Source organism: Lissotriton vulgaris, chromosome 1_2 (assembly GCF_964263255.1).
Source record: "Lissotriton vulgaris chromosome 1_2, aLisVul1.2, whole genome shotgun sequence".
Classification (NCBI taxonomy): domain Eukaryota; kingdom Metazoa; phylum Chordata; class Amphibia; order Caudata; family Salamandridae; genus Lissotriton; species Lissotriton vulgaris.
The window spans coordinates 170,461,583-170,481,825 of NC_141686.1; the positions used below are offsets into that span (position 1 = coordinate 170,461,583).

Here is a 20,243-nt window from a genome sequence, read left to right on the forward strand (position 1 = left end):
TAAACAATTGAACATCCATTTATTTGCATATACAAGTATACACAGACTAGCACATTACTTCTAATGACACTTACACATACTTACTCTCATAAACAATCACTTAAAAGAAACACATACTTATTTAAACAGGAACTCTTTCAATCTCTCACTCTCACGTATACTTATAACATCAATACTCACATACACTAGATTAAAACATATGTCGTTACTAATAAAGACACTAGTGAGACAGTCATTCACTCACTAACACACACATCCACCCTTACAATCCTACACATATGGTGTCTTCAAAACACATACAAACAGTGAGGCAGTCACCAACCCATGCAGCCACTTATACACAAAGTGAAACACTGATACATATATTTCAATATTTAAAAGTTACTCGCTAATATATGTATTCACTAAGATACACTTAATAAGCCAGTTAACCAATCAATTAAAAAAAAATCCATTTAGACACTTATTTAAACATTTATTCTTCCATCGACCTTTACATATACATAAATAAAACATATTTATTTCTCAGAAAGACACACATTCACTGGATGGTGTCATCAGTGATGTCACTGACCAAGTCATGAGTGATGTAATACGTGACGTCATCAGCAGTGCATTGCAGGCGTGCAAGTTATAGTGAGTCAAACTAACTATAACGTGGGAATTTCAATGGTTTTATGTCAGTAAAATTTCCAGCTAAATATAACTGGTCTGAAACCTATGTTTTTTTCAGTGAATATATATCTCATATATATATAGATATATAGATATATAGATTATATATATATATATATATATATATATATATCTCTCATATATATAGATATAGGTAGATAATTACTATTTTATGTACCGTGTATGTACTGTGGGACTTCGACGACGGGGAATTATTCAAGCATGTGAATCTATGAAAGACACCAATACTGGAGAACCACAGTTTACAGGTAAGTAACTTTTGTTCTTTCATATCCATCCCACCAGGGACCATCTGATGGATAATCATCTGGTTTCTCCATTGCACAAAAAAACAGGCTGTGCAGAAGAGGACTTAGGGGAGGTAGATGGGCTTCTGCATTACATACTGGCCAAAAAGCAATATCTGGAAGGACCGAGCCCGTTCCACAAGCGCTAAGGCTGCACCACTCTGTTGGCACACGGAGTGCCTATTATTGACTACTGGCAGGCCATGACTTTAGCACTGGTGCATACGTTTATGAAGCACTACTGCCTTGACAGCCGGGTCTGATGGGAAGGATATTTCACCCATTCAGTCCCGCAAGAAGTTTTGATCTGAGCCCATTCCGCAGACTTCACCAGTGGGAGATACTGCTTTGGTATCTATTCTAAATGTTTGGAATCTGTGTATAGAAGTATACATCTGAACAACAAGTTACTTACCTCCTTTCTTCTGGATGCTTTAACCGCATATTCCTCACCACCCTCCCACATCCCCGTTCTGTGGAGCGGTCTCTTTTTAACATCTAAAAAGATCAGATGTTAGGAATCTGTACACGGATTGGGTCACTCTCTGCACCAGAGGGTGTGGAAAGGGTCATCCAAACCATTCACATTAGCGAGCAAGGGTGGTTCTACTCCGAGGTGGTATGGCTGCAGCGTGGAATCTCATGTCGCCACCTATTGATGCGCAGCAGGATTGCTCAAAAGTTTTTGGATCCAGTCAGACTGGAGTTTTCTAAAGGTCATGAATCTGCAGTCCGAGTATCCACCGAAAGAGCGGTATCGAAGTTGAAGAACTTGTTCATCTGGCTTCTTGTCCACTCTCAATCTGAATGACAGCTCAGTTCTTAAAACGCTTTACACAAAAACATCGTGATTTTTCATTATTTTATTGACTATTATTTTTTTATTTTGATAGTCTTTGTCACAAGAATCCTGTAAATAAAGACTTGTAACTTGTTGTTTAAATGCATCCCATTTGTAGAGTCTTTTGAGTCCTCTGAGTAGGTAAACAGTAATAGGGGGCCCACACCCGGGAAGGGATAATGAGGACCCCTCGGTGGAATAGCCTTCCTCGACCCTCGAATTTCAGGTCTCTGCAGGCATCTGCATGCATTATATGTTGTGGGTTCCTGAGTGAAGCATCTCTCCAAACCCTTCATCCTTTCCTCCACCCCTTGTGATTCTTAGTTACGCCATTTTTGGCTCTATTCCTCTTCGCCAGTACCATGCGTAGGCCAATAGATGATACTTGTATCTCTTAGAAACAATGTCACTAATGTCGAAGGGCCAGTTTAGACCCATTGTCTATTACCCGTTCCGTTGCCTTGCCTAGCAAATGCCAAATATCCCAGAAAAAATAAAAAAATGGGGTCCAACCAGATCATTGGGTAAAATCAGACTCTGTTCCTCCAAAGAGAAAACTGAGGGGAGTGCTGATCCTCCGCATTTCCATAACCTGTAGGGGGTAAAGTCAATTCGGTAGAGGAATATTAGCAGATTTAAGTGCAACCTAGCAGCCTCCTCCATTTCTCTGGGGCCATCTTTGCTTCTACCTATTCTTCTACCTCTAGAATATTTTGTGTTGTCCCCCATATTTCTGAATAACAATTTAACTTTGAGTGGGTTAAAGTCTGGCAGATATGTGATGTTTCTAATAGGGGTAGTAATGTTTTTCTAATATTTAAATATTGAAAGAACTGGCGTTTGTGCATTTCAAAACTGTTTTGTAGTTCCCCATACGTACATTACATTGTCCAGTTTTGATATCCCTTTGTTACCATATTTTGGAAACTTGGGGGAATGTACTAGATCCAGCCACGTGCCCAACCATAGTGGGATTTCCTGTGTCAATTTACCGTGCCAACGCATAGCACACAGATTTTTTTTGTTGTTGCCATTTTTTGATCAGTTAATGTTGCGAGGGGGGGGGGGGGGGAGGAAATCAGCACGTTTTCCCACTATTAAAATAACTTGTATGGTTATCAACCCCCCCCCCCCCCCGCATCCCCTCCAATCATCCACTCCCTAGGTCCATTTCTGTGTGGCAGGCGCATTATCTTGTATAGTGTTGTTGCAGCATTCATTATCACACGTCTTGGAGAGATTTGTAATACTTTGCCGTCCATGCAAGGGTCGCCCCACTCTATACGTCATGAGGATGCAGATCATTGAAGCCAGTCGCACATTTTGAGTTTGGGCCCATATGGTAAGTATAATTCTGTAGTTCGTGCTGAATCCTCAGCAGTGTTGCTATTTTGTAGATCGCTACCCTTCCCAGAAGGGAGAGAGGAAGCAATTACCAAATGTCAATCCATGGCACAGTTTGTCGACTTTCGGTGCAATATTCTGTCGCCACACCAGAGCTGGGTCTGGTGATGCATGCTCTCGCAAATATTGCCACAATGATTTTACTCGATGTGCCCTTTCTTCCTTCCAGTACCCCTAACATGTTTCCGCAGAGTCTGTCCTGCCAATAAAGCTCATACAAAATGCAAACTATGAGCATTCTTGTGCTGTAACACACTGAAATCTTTCATTTTTAAGTTCACAGATTTTCTTGCGGGTTGTACTTTATACATTTGCACTAGTTCTAGTATAAGGAAACAGTTTGCACATCTGCAGGCTTCCATGTTTCTATAACAAAGCTTTCATTTCTTTTAAAAGTTTTTTTTAACTTGATGTTTTCTTTCTCTCTAGGATGTCTGAGCTGGTGAGAGTCCCGGACATTGCCAAAAAGCTGTCTTGGGTAGAGAACTACTGGCCAGATGACTCTGTCTTCCCAAAGCCCTTTGTTCAGAAGTATTGCCTTATGGGTGTTGAGGGGAGCTACACAGATTTTCACATCGACTTTGGGGGCACTTCGGTCTGGTACCATGTCCTTTGGGTGAGTGATTTATTTACTGATCTGAAAAGGAACTTCTGTGGGGAACTAGGAAGTTTGAGGATACGGAAGCAAAATGGTTAATGCAAGGGAATGGATCGAGAACCATGTGTAAAGATCTGGGCAGCCTGATTGTCAGGAAGCAGGGTAGCTGCAAATGTGAGGTTATAGTGAAAGGTAGGATTTGAGGGCCCTAGTGGAAAGGAATGAAACTGTGGAGAAGGGAGCAGAATGGATATGAACTGGGGCGATCAAGATGTTCTTAAAGAATGTGTTCGAGGCATATGAGCTGCGGAATTCATACCATCTGGTGTTGGGCTCGGATGCTTGCACCTTGTTATTGTCTTGGAAGAAGTCTTATGTAGTCACGAGTTAGGGGACTCCTTCCTTGGACGATAGTGCGCCTGGGCATCGGCTTCATTGAAGAACGGGTGTGACACCATTCCCATGTTTCTGTTAAGGGCACAGATTCATTGAAGAACGGGTGTGACACCATTCCCATGTTTCTGTTAAGGGCACAGATTCATTGAAGAACGGGTGTGACACCATTCCCATGTTTCTGTTAAGGGCACAGATTCATTGAAGAACGGGTGTGACACCATTCCCATGTTTCTGTTAAGGGCACAGATTCATTGAAGAATGGGTGTGACACCATTCTCTTGTTTCTGTTAAAAGCAGAGAGTCATTGAAGAACGGGAGTGACACCGTTCTCATGTTTCTGTTAAAAGCAGAGAGTCATTGAATGGGTGTGACACCATTCTCATGTTTGGTAAGAACAGAGATTAATTGAAGGGGTGTGACGCCATTCTCATGTTTCTGTTGGAGCACACAGTCATTGTGACACCATTCTCATGTTTCTGTTGAGAGCACAGAGTCCTTAAAGAACGGGTGTGACACTGTTCTCATGTTTCTGCAAGAGCACAGTCATTGAAGAACGGGAGTGATTGTCATGTTTTTCATCAGGGAGAGAAGATCTTCTACTTGATTAAACCTACGGAGGAGAACCTGGCGCTTTACGAATCGTGGAGCTCCTCGGTCACTCAGAGTGAGGAATTCTTCGGAGACAAGGTGGACAATTGTTACAAATGTGTAGTGAAGCAAGGACACACCCTGTTTGTACCGACAGGTGAGTTATTTTGCCTTGTAGCTGCTTCTGGCTTTACTTTTGTTGTACTGTCCTTTACTTATATCATCTTATAGTGACAGGTTGAGGACCCTTAGATGCCATTTTTGTTTTTCTACTTTAAATGTTTAAGTCCCAATTTGCATCTGAGGGTAGCTAAGAATTTGTTCCCGTCTAGTAGAGATTCTTGCAATAGATGTGACTTCCCTGTGTCTTTGTTAATCAGTCTGAGGATGCCTGCGAACTTCAGCTTGTTCTCTTATTGAATTATTGGCACACTGAGGAAAAAATGCTTTTAATAACCTCCCTAGAACTGGGTTTCCAAATGGTACTATTAGTGTTAAAGGCGTACCTTTATAAGTTTCCTATTGCCCCTTGTTAATTGCTGGCTCTGCGTGGGTGCTTTTTGTGACTTGTTAATGCGGGTGGTAGCCATAATGCTTAAGCAGGCTGCAGTGCTCATATTTGTAATGGCAAGTCTACTCCACAACTATAGGGCTGCAGAGAATTGTTAGATCATTTGGCAACACTACTTTACGATGCAGCCTCGCAGCCCTACCTGAGAACTAAAGCACTGTAGGTATTTGTAGTCTGATCAGTTGAAAATGTGAGTTGCTGTGGCGGGCATGCCTTATTGCTCCTTGGGCAAGTATTGAACAAAATGAAACATTTGTGTCATGCCGGGAAGTATCAAGGTATTATTCCATTCAGAATATTGCAGTTTTGTTCTGTGTCTCTTGAGAATCAGAATGTGACTTATGTTTGCGAGATTCTGTGTTTCATATACATTTTTCAACCCAATATTATTCTAGCTTTATGTTGGCAAAAAGTGTCGAAATATTTGCCTCTTTTGTTCTTTGATCTGGTTAATCTGCTGTCATTGACTTTGTCCAGTTCAAAATAATTGTGCATTGTAAACAAGACCACTATTGGAGGATTTGCTGTCTTGCCCCCTTTCTGGTATTTGTTGATTACTCCATGGTTCCCATCCCAATTAAATCATGAAATGTCGATAGCACAAGTGGTTCATTCTAGATCTCCTCTACCAGACTGCGCAAGTGGTCTGGTTGTGATAAGCCTATAGGGAACTTAGAGGAGGGATTACAGCAAGGCCATTGCTTCCCATCTGTTGATTTTGTTACTCTCTTGTGCTTGCTTGTTTGATGGTTAGCATCGCCCTTGTGTTTTGTCCCTTTCCCACAGCATAGCCTCTCTAAGATCCTTTTGATTGGCTGACTTTCACATTTACAGAACTGCATTGTTCTCTTCCCTTTAGCACACCATGCATGGGAACGCATATTTTCTAGCGCTTTCCCTTGTGTGCTGCTGCTCGCATCACATACCTGCCCCTCACTGTTCTATCCTGCTCCCCACTCCTCCAGCTTGTCTTTAACTGGGAGCAGCAGGGGTGTTTTATGCTGGGGTGTGGTTGAAGAGCAGACTTTGGGTTTGGTTTATTTCCTCCATTCCACGTATTGCTTGAAGGTACAAGCTTTGCTCACAAAGAGTTTTATGGCACTCTGGAAAGGTCCATCTGTTGCAGTCACTCTGCTGGGGCCTGAGGTAGAAGTTCTCCTCAGCATGGTACTTCTCCTGGAGGTCCAAAAACCTACTCCCTCAGCTACCACAGAAGACCAAATGGAGGAATCCTGTACAAAGCAAATTAGACATTGACAAGCATTTTCCTTTACATTCTGACTTATTTTATTTATAGTTAGTTCAGAATTTCGTGAGGAAAAAGTATTTGAAAAATAAACTGCCAGTTGTAAAGCTTGAAAACACCGAATTATATGTACACTTTTGAGATTATGTAAGAGGTTTGCTTTTCCTTCAGTATTTAAAATGTTTTTAGGTCTCGCCGAGGCAGTGTGCATGCGCTGCTCTCGGAGGGCCTTTAGCCTCAGTCTTCACTTTTCAGGCACTGCACTGGTGCTAGTGGCGGCATCCACCTTGCAGGAGCGAGCAGCGCTGTGCCACAAGCACGAGTGCAGTGCTTGAAAAGTTAAGACTGCGCGCGCATGCATGCACCACTCCCGGGCTTGTTTTTCTGTAGGCAACGCTGCAGCTTGCTCCTCATGGCAGCAATAAGTCGCTGTAGCGGTGGTTCTCACTCCCCTCCCGCCTTGTTTTAATTAGTGTGGCCTTTCACGGCTGCGCTTGTTTCAATGTTTACTTTCCGCGTGCCCCTGCTTGTTTGGTTTCCCTCAGCACCCACTTTACGCCTTTAATCTGGCACTCATTTTGGAGACCCCTAGCTTTCATGATCCCACCTAAAGCCCTGCAGTGCAGTGTACGATGGCTCCATCCTGACTAGAACTCATTATTGGAGAATTGCAGCCAGTGGTCTGTATGAGGGTTCCTACCAATAGAAGTCTGCATTTAACAAACACATGGGTCCATCATTTCAAACCTTTTGTCTGTTGCACTGTCTTTCAACAAGCAAACGAAGAAAAATCTCAGTGATAAATGGTTTCTACCGGTTTGGCAGTTGCAAGGGCACAATTCCTCCTTGGGCCTTTAATAGGTGACTGGTGCACTCTCTTAAAACCTCGATTTTATGTGACGCATCACTGGAAATGTTTATTTGGACAAACATCCTTAGTCGCAGCAGCTGTAAGCAGATTTTTAATACGTTCTGTTTTAAGCTGCGCTTCATACTGAAGTCTGGGGCCCGACACCCAGTCGGAACGTCTAACATTTTCTTGTGCTTTTGAAACGGCAGGAATTCTTGGAAAAAGGAAACCAGTGTTTCAAGCACTGCCGAAGCACTGCCCCAGTGGGGAGTGAGTGAATTGTCTGTCTGTTCAGTCTGTCCCCGCACATCAGGGGTTCTTCTAGATCAGGTCCGAGAAGCGCAACTGACCTGAATATATCTGCTCATAGTGCGTATATACAAATTATTCATCACAAAATTCTAAAGAAGTCAGCACACTCTTGCCAGCACACTTTCTTCATTATTTGATTTTTCCAGTGTGAGCCCAGAAAGTGTAAATTTGTTTTCTCTTCATTATCATCAAACGTAAATGGCTAGGAATCTCTTCCTGTACTGCCCACTTGCCACCGGGTTTTGTTTGTTGTGATGTTGTAAAAACAATGTGTGTGCTCGCGTGTGAGAGAGAAAGAGTTCGGAAGCCGATCCGGTGACTAAAACTTGCTGTAGTGTTTGGTAATGGGGGAGGAGGGGCTGCCAATCAGATGATAGTCCTGGCTTACCTACTTATTCTTTTACCCTCACTAATGTAAATCTCTCCCATGTTGCTCTCTGTCCCCTGGCTCCCTTTCTGTTGTGCTCGTCCTTGTGCTTCGCTCCAGTAACTACATAACTCCTCTTCCATGTTGCTTTCAGGTTAGTCTCCATACCCCCCTTCGTGTTGCTTTTAGGGTAAATCTCACTCTTACTCCCCTCCACCATCGGCTGCCTCAACCCCACATTGATTCAGCAACACAGCATTGCTGTTGGAAACAAATGTCGTAAATAGTAAAAGGAAATGTTGGTCTAAAGTAAACTTTTGGCTGCAGGGCATTGCGTTATTCAATCCTTTAAATTAATTACTGCTGAATTATCTTTTTTATTCCCCATAACATGTGCTTGTCCTCCAAGAAGTGTCACTTACATGTTTATTTATACTTTATTTCTTGTTCAGTCCGAGATAGCCCCCTACTAAAGATCTGTTAACCCCAGCCGTAATACCAGTTTTGTTACATTCTGCCCTGCTTGTTTCTGCATCTGTCTCTACCATTCCCTACTGCTGATGGCTCCAGGGCATGTACCACAATAAAAAGTGAACTTACCACCTCACATGTACTCAGCATCTTACAGTAAACCTCAAAATAAGGACAACATGAAATGCAACTAAAAACCTTCTGAGAACTAAAACATAACCTACTTTGTTCCACATCACAATAGAACACTTGCTTCCTGTTTTAATTAATTACAGATGCCTCATTTTAATTACTTTTTCCATTTGTGTTATTTCTTTTCCACCTCCCCTCCCTTGTAACCTATTGCCCATTTTCTGGTTCTCCAGCGCCGCAAAGCTATACAAATGGCAATAGCACTATAAAAAGATGATCACTCCACTGCAAACAAAACTAGCATTGCCATAGCCAATAGGTCTCCCCTTTGGAACCATATAAGTATTTAGTTATGCAATACAGTATCCTTAGTGCAACAACATCAACTGTTGCATGTCTAAACACTTGTAAGGTCCCAAAGGCGAGACCTATTGTTATTTCTTACCTTTTTCAACACTACTTTACCGACCAGCCTTGACAAAGGCAATAGGTGGGCATTTGCGCCATTAAGGCGGGCCTATTGGCTTTGCCAGTGGTCCAACTTCTGTAAATGTTTCACCTTCAAGAGTCTTGCCAGTGGATGACATTACTGCCTACTAGAATGTATTGGTGAGATGTCCATCCAAACTCAACCTTCAGTATCTGATTAGTACTATGGCATCACTGAGGCAGTCATTGTGGTCAGACTTCACAACTCTAAACGTATGCCAAACTAAAGACTGTAATACTGCCATTCTTGTGCTCCGACTTATTTGGTCAGCATACAGATTGGGAGATTCTGTGAACGAAAAAGTAAAAGCTAAATGTAGTTGTCTAGGAGTATGCGATAGAGAATTCAGTCCCCTCATTGGTATTTCCAGCATCAAAAGTACACCTCTCAAAGAAGTTGAGGGCCCAAATCCAAATCCACTAATCAGCCCAAGTCTGCTTTCTTGTGAGCATGACCACTGTCCAATTCCAGACCATGATTGTCCATTCCCCTTCGGTTTCTCCCATTCCGGTAAAGTGTTGTATTTCTCAACATCTAGAAGTATGGCAAGATAGTTAGTCCACCAGTGTCGACACCAATACCAATATTCAATACAAAAGTGGGAACCACCTGTGGACAATGTTTAACGGGGTCCAGTGTACCTGTCCAGTCAACTAAATCGCAAAAGAGTACAAAGTTCCCCCGGGGGGAAAAAAAAACAACTAAGAGGTATGTGTGTGTTTGGGAGTAGAAAAGAAGCAGGGAACTAGAAGACCTCACACACCCAGTCAGCTAGGTGTCATGCTTCATCATTGGTCTCCTGCTCCTCGTCAGACTGGCGCTGCAATGTCCGGGCGCCGTAGGCGCTCTTTGTTGGAGTTCTTTTGTTCCAGCCAATGGTTGAGTGTGTGAGAGGGGTCTGGTGAAAGTGTAGTCGTGAGGGAATAGTGAGATTAAAAGAAGGTGGGTCAGTCCACAAGGGTCTTTATTCACGTGGCTGACTCCCTTAGTGAAAAGGGGTGGGAGGGGGGATAGGGACTGTGAGGGGCACAGTGGACTAACTCAACCCTCTAAATGGGTCCTATTTAGAGGGTTGGAACAAAAGAACTCCAACAAAGAGCGCCTACGGTCTGAAGCATGACACCTAGTTTTCTGGGTCTAATAAGGTAACACCCTGTTCCCTGCTTCTTTTCTACTCCCAAACACACACATACCTCTTAGTTTTTTTACCAATGTACCATCTGGTTGACGTACCCAAGGAGACATCTTTATTAAGAAGAGAGAAATGGAACCTGGTCCTTTACACACTCTGCCCTCATTCAAGTCACTATAGCCCTGGTGCTGCCCCGTCTAGACTTTTCAAACCGCATTTATTTAGGCTTACCATTGGGACTCTTGAAAAGACTCCAATTGGTCCAGAACCAAGCAGCCAGACTCATAACTAAAACACCCAAGAGGCACTCAATCAAATTAGGCATGAAGGAGCTACACTGGTTACCTGTGGCCCAGAGAATAGCTTTTAAAACCTGCTGTATAACCTTCAGAGCCTTAAATAATTGTGGACCAATTTTTATTAAAAACCTAGTGACAAAATATGTCCCCACACGACACCTCCGATCTGCCCAGAAAACACTAGTGGTGGTGTCTCGATTCAAAAGGAAACGACAAGGGGGCAGCTGCTTTCACCACCTCGCTGCCACCCTTTGGAATTCGTTACCTCTGCCACTCAGACATAGTAAAGATCTGCTCACGTTTAGACATGCCTTGAAGACCTGGCTGTTTGAGCAAGCCTATTTATAGTAGTTTTCACAGCAACATGTATTATTTCCTCCTTCCGACAGCGCCATGAAGCCCACGGGCGTACGAGCGCTTTAAAAATGGCATATAACATAACATAACATCCACAAATGAAAAAAGGTGTACGGTTCTCTCTCCTTCAAAAGTTTACTCCTTGAGCTTTCCCCAGCTGCTTGCCAATAGTGGCAAACCACTTACCTTGCTGGAAGATATTCTTTTAATCTGACCTGGACATCAGGCTTTTGAAAGTCTACAGTCTGGTCCAGGTAGACAAGGACCTTCATACAAAACTCCTTACTAAATCGTCGGGGTCTACAGAATAATTTTTAAAAGTCGGCCTTAATTCCGGTCAAGACCTCAGCGTAGCAGATTACGAAAACACGAGACAGAACGTCATCCTATTAGGGAGAAGTTAAGCATCTCAAGTAATCTCCAAATCTAGCATTTTACTTTGCTCTTGGGTTGAGAAGCCTCTTGCAGTGCTTTTGTCCCAAGTGCTAGAATGCGCAGATCTCTTCTGCGATGTCTAGAAGATCAGTGGACACAGACAGCAGCTGAGACGACCGCCTCTGACTGTTCCAAGTGGTGAAGCAATAACTCTGGCCTTAGTTGCTGTCACCTTTGGCACTTAGTTAGTATATGTTGGCTGTCGAGCACTTTACTGTTTTCCACTTTAATAGTGTGGTTGTCTTTAGTTATGGAACTTCACAGATTGATAGCGCCGTACCTTCTTTGGATGTAAGGAAGCGTTTGTGCTTCTTTCTAGACGAGATAAAAGTGCTAAGGAGCTCTAGTCAATTTCTTTTAGCAATCAAGGCCCCTTGCATACTGGTCTAGCCTCCCCAAAACAATATGTTTCATGTTGAGTAGTTTTTTTTGTATTTATTTATGTATTTTATTTTGAGAGTTTTATATAGCGCTGGCTAGACCCAGAGGTATCAGAGCGCTTTACATAAGGTTCCACAGAAATTACAAAATTACATCAGTTACACCAGTTACTAGAAAAACATTTCAAGAGAGTAGAAGACTAAATAAATGGAGCTTAGAAGGGTAAAGGGGTATAAAAATCACACAGCATGGATACAGCATGGAGACTGGGATAACAGTGCCCAATGTCCGGCTGGGTAGGTGATGGCCTAGGGCTGTGGTTCCCAAACTGTGCGCCGCGGTGCCCCAGTGCGCCGTAATGAGGTGCCAGGGGCGCCGCGCAGACTACGGTGACCAACCATCCGTAAATTCCACGGACCGTCCCTACGCCTTTTATCTATCATTTTGGCCATCACAGGGAGCAGCGCTGCTCCCCTGTGAGAGGCCTCACCCCCGCTGCTGGAGCCTCCTTGCACTCCTCCAGGAGCACAAGAGCAGCTCCTCCCATCCATTGAAATACTGTATGGGGCTGATTGCCACTTACTGAATTGCAATGGGGCAGTAAGGGGTGTGACAGCATGTGTTGGCGGCCTCCAGCCTCAGTGTACATAAGGGCCTGTTAGATAAAAACTAAAACGGCCCATGATGCAATGTTAGAGATCACTACATTTAAAGAAGCCTGTGAAATAAGTTTAAAAGAACAGGTTATTGTTCTTTCACGGTGTCCTCATTTTTGAACGGAAGTATTTTCAATAATATATTCAACAAAGCCATGGTTGCTGCTTTTTATTTTAAGGAACTAGCAACCATTGACCAAGCCAATAGTCCTGGCTTGTTGTTGGTGCAATGGTACTTGCTGTATTATATATCTGGATGCAATGACATAAACAACATAATACCAGTTGCGCGGAACACTATGCTAAGCGCAGATTTTTAGCCTAGGTGTTTTAAACTGCGCTCTTAATTACATCTAACACCCCCTTTGAAGAGACCCCCCCCCAGTTTTTTTTACACCGCTTAAAGCCCTGGAAACAACACCATGTTACAAGAACCTCACATCCTGGCACTGTGCATCATGCATGACTTCTACGTTTTCAGTCTGCCTATGTGCAGGGGCATAATGAACTCTCCCCCACCGCACCCCACCCCTTGCTGTAGTTCGTTCTTGATAGGCCTCTTCTGCCTGCAACTCTGCAGACAATGGCTCAGCTCTTAATGTGGAAAGGTGGGTGAGTAAATAAGTGAAGGAATGTCTGAATGGCTGGATGGATTACTGAAAGGATGAATGCATGAGCGAAAGGGGGAATGGATAGATAATGAAAGAAAGGATGGATGAGTGAATGAGTGGAAGTATGGATGAGAGAAAAGGTAAATAGATGGATGTATAGGTGGAAAGGTAGATGGATGGGTACAAGTGTGGATGTGTGTGTGAAAGGATGGATGGATGAGTGAAAGGGCAGCTGATGGATGAGTGAATTGGTGGATGGGTGTGTGAAAGGATGGATGAATGAATGAAAGGGTAGATGACGGGCAAGTGAATGGGTGGATGGATGAATTGATAAGTGAAATGGTGAATGGATGAGTGAAAGGGTGGATGTAAGGATTGATGAGTTAGTGAAAGGGGGTAGATGGACAAAAGGATGGATAGATGAGTGAAGTGAAAGGGTGGATGGATGACAGAACGAACGGATGGCTGGATGAGTGAACGGATGGTTGGATGAGTGAAAGAATGCGTCCCAATTACTTTAAGGAAGATAACAGGAGGTACATACCACCCACCCACCGCTAAAACAAATGGTGGGGAGCCACGGCCAACAGCCGATTAGGTCAAGGGCGACACAGGTCAAAAAAGTTTGGGAACCACTGGCCTAGGGGATGAACCAGGGATGATGTCCTCTAAAGCTGTCTAGGCAGCTCCACCCGGTATTGGACGTATTGCTCGGTCTCCAATGTCAGGATGATGAACGCGGATTAATCTGAAAAAGCCAAATTCAAATGCGGTCAACAGTCAAATCTAAGCCCAGGTGTTAGAAGGGGTCCAAGAAGGGGATTGAAGCCAAAAAGGCAATCACTAGCCAGGAAACTCCCAATCGGAACTTGTCACCAGGCGGCCATTTTGAAGCTACTTGAAAAGGTTCGTACCTGCCGCATTTCCAGTAGCTGGATGATGAGTCTCGCAAGGCGGAGCGGGTGTTCACCGTCATTAAGTCCTGCTTCCGGCCGTGGGTTTTCAATACTGCGGGATGTTCAAGAATGCGTTTGTGGGCCGTTATTTATTGCATAAAAATGATCTGCGTTTTCAGTTAAAAAAAAAAAAACAATACCCTGCATATTCGGAGGGAGATTACTGGATAAATGTAGTTCCGCAGCTCCATGGTCAGCAGAGTGTCTCAGGAGTTCTCGGTAGCATTGAGCCAGCAAACTAGTAAGCGGGCCCCTCCGGCTGTGTCTGCCTCGTACAGATGTTACATGCAGGCAGGTCCTCCGCGATGGCAGTCTTTCCTTACAAGGGGAAGCTGGCAGTGCTGTACCTTGGGATGGGAGAGCTCCGCAGATAGTAACCGCTAGATCCAGCCGTATCACGACTCCCGTCGTTCGACCTCCGGGTGTAGGCTGGATATCCTCCCAGCATCATCTTGGGTCACAGTCACTCAAGTACGTATTGATTCATTACTCGGCTCACCAAAGGTTTTGGGAAGCGATGTTGAGTTCTGCGAGAGCTGCAGACAATCCGATTGCATTTTGTGCTACACGAGGGTTTTGAGTGCAGCGGGACGCCGCTCCGTTTTTTTTGCCCGGTTTCACCGGGGAGCTTCAGCTCCAAGCAGCCATCATGGTCTAGCAAATGCTTCCTGCCTATTGCTCCAAGTTGTCCAATAAATGCTTCCAGGAATGCCCAGGGTCTGCTCCACAACAGACAAGATGGTCAACGTCATACATGGGGTACTTCATTGTATCATTGCCAAGTGACCAGGAATGCAAATGTTATCACATCTGTAACACAATAGGAGTTGTTACCGGTAACAGCAATCAAATGCGTGGTACCTGGGATTTGTTTCTAAAGTGGATTACACTTTAGCGACTTGGAGATTACGGCATCTGAAAATGCTAATGAAATTGTCAGGTTTTTTTCTGCATGGTCCGTCACACAAAATATTGATTAATTAAGAAAGTGAGATTAATTAGCTAACATACTCACTTTTTTGTTTTTGTGAGAAATTTCAGAAACTTACATTTTTCATTTTACACTAATGAATGTTGCGTGGAAGATGGTATTTACTTCAGTTAAAAGTTAATGCATTTGCACATGGCAAAACCAGCACTGTCCACTCAATCTGATAGACTACTAGCCGCAGGTTCCTTCACATAGAACTATCCCCAGGCAGGAGACTGGATCCGGAAAACTTTTGCCATAGCATCCCTGCGCGCCGGGGGCGGGCCGACACCACGCGACTCCGCCCAGGCGTCGTCTGCGTACGTGACGTCAGCGAGGTCACATAAGACCCACCCCGGCGCTCCTACGTCATTTTTTTCCTTTTCCACGTACGACACGGATCCGGTCCTTGCTATGGGCTTATTTGGGCCCTCTTTTTCCTTAATTGTCCCTTCTTTTTGTGGAACAGTGTGCGAATGCGTCGGCCACAGCGTCTCTGCCTCGCCACAAACTCCAGCAGGAGTCCCTGTTGTATCGCGGGAGGTCGTCGGGCTTGGGTTGCATCCCTGAGTCCCTCCGGTCCTTTGACAAGGTGGTCCTGTCTAAGGCTGAGGTGACGCCACTACAGCGTCTGCAACGGCTGGAATGTGCAGAGCCACAGAAGTCAGTGGACCCTCCTCGTCCCGCTCCAGGTCGTGGCTGGGTGGGGAACCCTCGTCCCTCTTCAGGACCCTCTCGCCCCTCCCCACGGGCGGCGGCCTTGTCGGAGGGCGAGTCGGAGGTTGAATCTTCCCTGGCGCTGCCACATGGGTTGCCGGGCGATCTCTGCCACATTCTGGGCCTCGGCTGGCGGAAGGCTTCGTGTCACTCCACAGGCCGTTCTCGTTCCTCCGCGCAGGTGGCTGTCTCGGCGGTGGTAGAGTCGGCGTCACTCCGGCGCCGCCCCTGGCCAGTTCGGCTTCAGCTCCACTCCCCGATGCGGTGTGACTTGGAGGAACCCTGTCCGGCGACGCCGGGTGGTGCCGATGTTCTGCCTCGGCGGCGGACTCAACGGCTGCGCGCAAGAGTCGTGCTGCGAATTAGTCATCGGACGCTCAGTCTTCTCTGGAGGCAGGCTGTATATTGGTCTCGTCCTCCCCGGTGATTGGTCGTCTTGTGGTATCTTTTTTTTCCGGCGTCGTCGGACGGCTCCCCGCCTTTCCTAAGGCAGAGTAGTTCGTCGGAAGAGCGTCAGGTCCCTCATTCTTCGGCTCCTTCGGACTTCAAGGTCTGGCCCTTGCCCGTCCCGCTTGGCTTTGGGGACGGCCGCCTTAGTTTCCAGTCGTTGCCCACAGAGGTGCTGCGTTCTCCACTTCTGGACTCTACAGAGGCGGGTGCGACCTTTGCTCATGCGGTGTCCACTGCCGTGGGCATTCTGCGCCTGCGTGTCCCGGTTGCTCATTTTCTGGCGGACCATCTCTTGGAGGTTCTCCACCAGGGCTCTGGTGGGAGGGAGATCCTACTTCCCTTTGAGGGTTCGCTCCTTTCTGCCCTGACTGGGGCTTGGAGGCGTCCCACCTCAGGGGATCCAGTGCCTCAGCATTGCCATCTTCCGGTGCTGCATGACCCGGCTTGCCTTTCCCTCCACCCCTCTGCTCTGTCAGCTTTTGCGGACTGCCTTTCCCTCCCTGCCGCCACTGTTGACTCAGCTGTCCCGGGAGGCCTGCTGGCTGGATTCTTGGGGGCGCAACATGTTCGCCTCGACCTGCGCTGCCCTGCGGGCCCTTGACACCTCGTGTGTTTTGGCTAGGGCCTCCTCTTGTTTGTGGGACTCTGCTGAGTCTCTGGGATCCGCAGCGTCACAAGAGACGGTCCAGGTGGACTTACGGCATCATGCTGTGGATGGCCAGGAGCTAGCGGCGTTTATTCACCGCTACGCTCTAGACATCTCGGAGGTGCTGGGCCGGGCCATGGCTTCCTCAGTCGCCCTCCGTCGCCATGCTTGGCTTCGGGAAGGTGTGTTCCCTGAAAATATTCGGGAGCGGCTCATTGATCTTCTGTTGGATGGCAGCCTGCTGTTCTATGCCCCGGCTGACTCCGCCATCCAAAGTTTCCTGGCAGGGCTCTGTCCTCCTCCTCCTCCTTCCTCCTCAATGACTGCTGAGTCGGGCTGGTTCTGGGCCTTCTTAGGCCGCTTGTTCTGACTGTGGAGTGTGCTTTATGGCCATTGAGTCCTCCTTGGGACTTTGGCATTATTGGCTGCTGGACGGCCCTTTGTTTACTATGTGTGTGTTTTGCTGTATTTATTGCGCAGACTTGGCATTGAGATTAGGCCTTCTGCTTTGCTTGGGCTGCTTGTCAAGCCTTCTGTGGGGGGTGTTTTTCCCCTTGGCCCTGTTTGTTTTTTCCTCTGCTACGGACGTTCTTCAAAAGAGTGTTCCAATATCTTGGGACTTAACGTACCCTATGTGGGGTAGTGGTAGCTGTTATATAGCTTGCGCTCTGCTAGGGAGTATTGGTCACCTTCGGATGCCGGTTCTCCATGGCGTTTCTGTATGTTGCTTTTGCTTCTTGAGGTCGTGTGCGCGGCCCTCCATAGTGTTGTGGTAGGGCATTCTCTCACCTTCCTGCCCCTGTCCTGAGGGCTGGGGTGATTGAGTGCTCCCTTGTCAGGCGTAGACTGCCCGGTCTTTTTGGGGCTGTTCTTCTTGCTTTTGGCAGGTTATGACTGCTACAGCTGTTCTGGCTGGCCTGTTGCTTTCCATCTGGAGGGGGCTCGCCTTCCTTTCCCTCTGTTCCTTGGGCTCTCAGGGCTTCTTCTTCTTCCTCCTCTTCCTGTCTTGGCATTGGATGGAAGCTCTGTTGCCTTGTGAGGGAGTGAGGTGCTTCGGCCTCTCTAGCCTTGCCCTTGGTTCTTCTGCTGTGAGAGTACGGGCTTCTGAAGTCTTCTTTTCCTCATACACCCTCTGGGGTCAGTGGTGTTCTCCTTGTGGGGGTTCCTCTTGCCTGGCTGGGAAGTAGTTTCTCTTCTGGCCCGCATATCAGGTCCCCTGTGGGACCTTCTGTTCCGTCCAGGATGGTGGGGTCCTTTCGCAGACCCTCCTTCCCCGTGGGTATTGCTAGGGTATCTATTCTACGTGAAGGAATCTCGGCTAGTAGTCTCCATCAGATGTATGAGTTACTTACCTTCGGTAACGATGTATCTGGTAGAGACTATTCTAGCCGCAGATTCCTTCACGGCCTGCCCTTCCTCCCCGTTCTGTGAGGACCCTTGGGTTGGTCTTCGGTACTCGCCTCCTGGGAGGGGGGGGGGGGGCTGTGTCTCCTGTGAGTGCCTTCTTTTGCTCCTGACTGGTGGCTCCACCTGGTTGCGGTTCATTCCTCCTCTTGGATCCTTGGAGGATGGGGCTAAGGTGCTTCTGTGCCCCGCTGCTCAGGTTACTCCAAGTTTGTGGGGGTTTACCTTTAATCTCTGTCCTCCCCTCCCTTCGTGTTGCTGCTGAGGGTCCTGGCCCCTCTGCTTACCTCCGAATCGGGGGTTATCTGGCTAGGCCTTGCCCTTATTCCTTGGGGGGTGGTTGCCCTCTATGCTGGGGTGGCTTGGAGGTTTGTGTCTCTGTCTGTCTTGGACCTGGCTCCCCTTCCTTATTTCTGGATGGGGGTGGTGGGCCTGTTAAGTGTATCGTGGCTTTTTACGCATGTTCCTTTTTTCAGTGGTAAGGATGTCTATGTACTGGCAGGGTGGCTGCTCAGGGCTCTGCTCTGTTCTTTCTTCTGCCACTTCCTTTGGACACTGCAGTGTTACACTGTTACTTATGATTTCGTTTGTCTCCCCTTTTTTCGACTCTTTTGCTCCATGTTCCCATGCTCCCACAGTTTTTTGTCTGGTGGCTCCGCGTTGTGGTGCCGAAAAGTACTCTGAAGAAAACTGATGTAGGCACGCCGGGGTGGGTCTTATGTGACCTCGCTGACGTCACATATGCGAACGACGCTTGTGCTGAGACGCGTGGTGTAGCCCCACCCCCGGCGCGCAGGGTTGCTGTGACAAGTTTTCCGGATCCAGTCTCACGCCTGGGGATAATTCTACTTGAAAGAATCTGCGGCTCGAATCGCCTCTACCAGATACATCGTTACCGAAGGTAAGTAAAACGTACTTTAAGGTTGCACTAAAGAATACATATGGTTTGGTATTGGAATTTCAAAATCAATCCATGTTTATATAGATTTGCATTATATAATAGCATTCTGTTATGCCTTCCTCAAAAAATGATGTTGTCCAGACTTTAAAGATGTGAAGTAAAATTATGAAAAAGCACAATCTAATAAATATTTCGAATTTTCGAATGACTCCTTTTCAGCAGAAATTATCATGCTAAGAGGAGCTAGCTTTGTTTACGCAGCTTTCAAAAATGATGCTGTGCACCAGAGACTGCACCTTAGTACGCGCTTCTATGTTACTAAGCTTAATGGTGCAAAGATAAATATTCCGCCGTCTAGTGGTGTGGTCTGGAATCTTAGTCTTTTCTTTGGTTTTTTTTTTTTTTTTCGTAGCCCAGGTGGGCGTCGACGTCCCACCTTTTGGTGTCTGTCCTGTGATGTTGGCATGCTTCCTGCGGAAGCTCCCACCCTTGGGCGCTATCTTCAGATTCTTTTTTCTGCCGTTGGGTCTGGTTCGTTCCCGAGAGGGCTCCAGAGATTTGGAGAAAAGAAGAAGCAAGACTCTAGTTTTGGGAGAAAAAACATTGGAAAAGACGAAGGAAGACTACACCATCGGAAGGACGACGAAGAAGGGAAGAATTTCGAGTTTCTTCGACGTCCAGAGGAGAATGCCCAATCAGGGGGCCTCCTGAACGCAAGACATGGACAACACACCATTCAAAATCTGCCGCAACTGCCATCATAACTACGCGCAGAAGGACCAACACCCAGTCTGTAACCTCTGCCTGCCGGTCGACCACGAAAGCAGAAATTGCAACGCCTGCTCCGCATTCACCCCGAAGACCCTTCGAGTGAGAGAGAGGCAAAGGATGGCAAACTACACCATGCAGGGCAAGGCCCAACCTCTGTCCCTTCGAGACCTGGGACTCTCGACCGACGAGGAGGATTACGTCGCCGAAGAATACATCGTCTACACGGTCGCAGAGACCGATAATAAGAAGACTACTGAAAAGGTAGGAGAGTCGACGCCCCAAAAGGCCCGAAAGACTAGACAGTCCAC

The 20,243-nt window shown here is 46.4% G+C and overlaps 1 protein-coding gene across 2 annotated transcripts in view; it reads left to right on the forward strand.

Annotated features, from left to right (window-relative positions):
* KDM7A (lysine demethylase 7A) overlaps window positions 1-20,243 on the forward strand; it is a 345,661-nt gene that overhangs the window by 180,162 nt on the left and 145,256 nt on the right. For both annotated transcript variants that reach the window (XM_086953055.1, XM_086953056.1), the window contains exons 6-7: window positions 3,658-3,844; window positions 4,805-4,967. In XM_086953055.1, coding sequence (XP_086809181.1) covers window positions 3,658-3,844; window positions 4,805-4,967 — 350 coding nt within the window. The remainder of the gene's footprint in view (window positions 1-3,657; window positions 3,845-4,804; window positions 4,968-20,243) is intronic.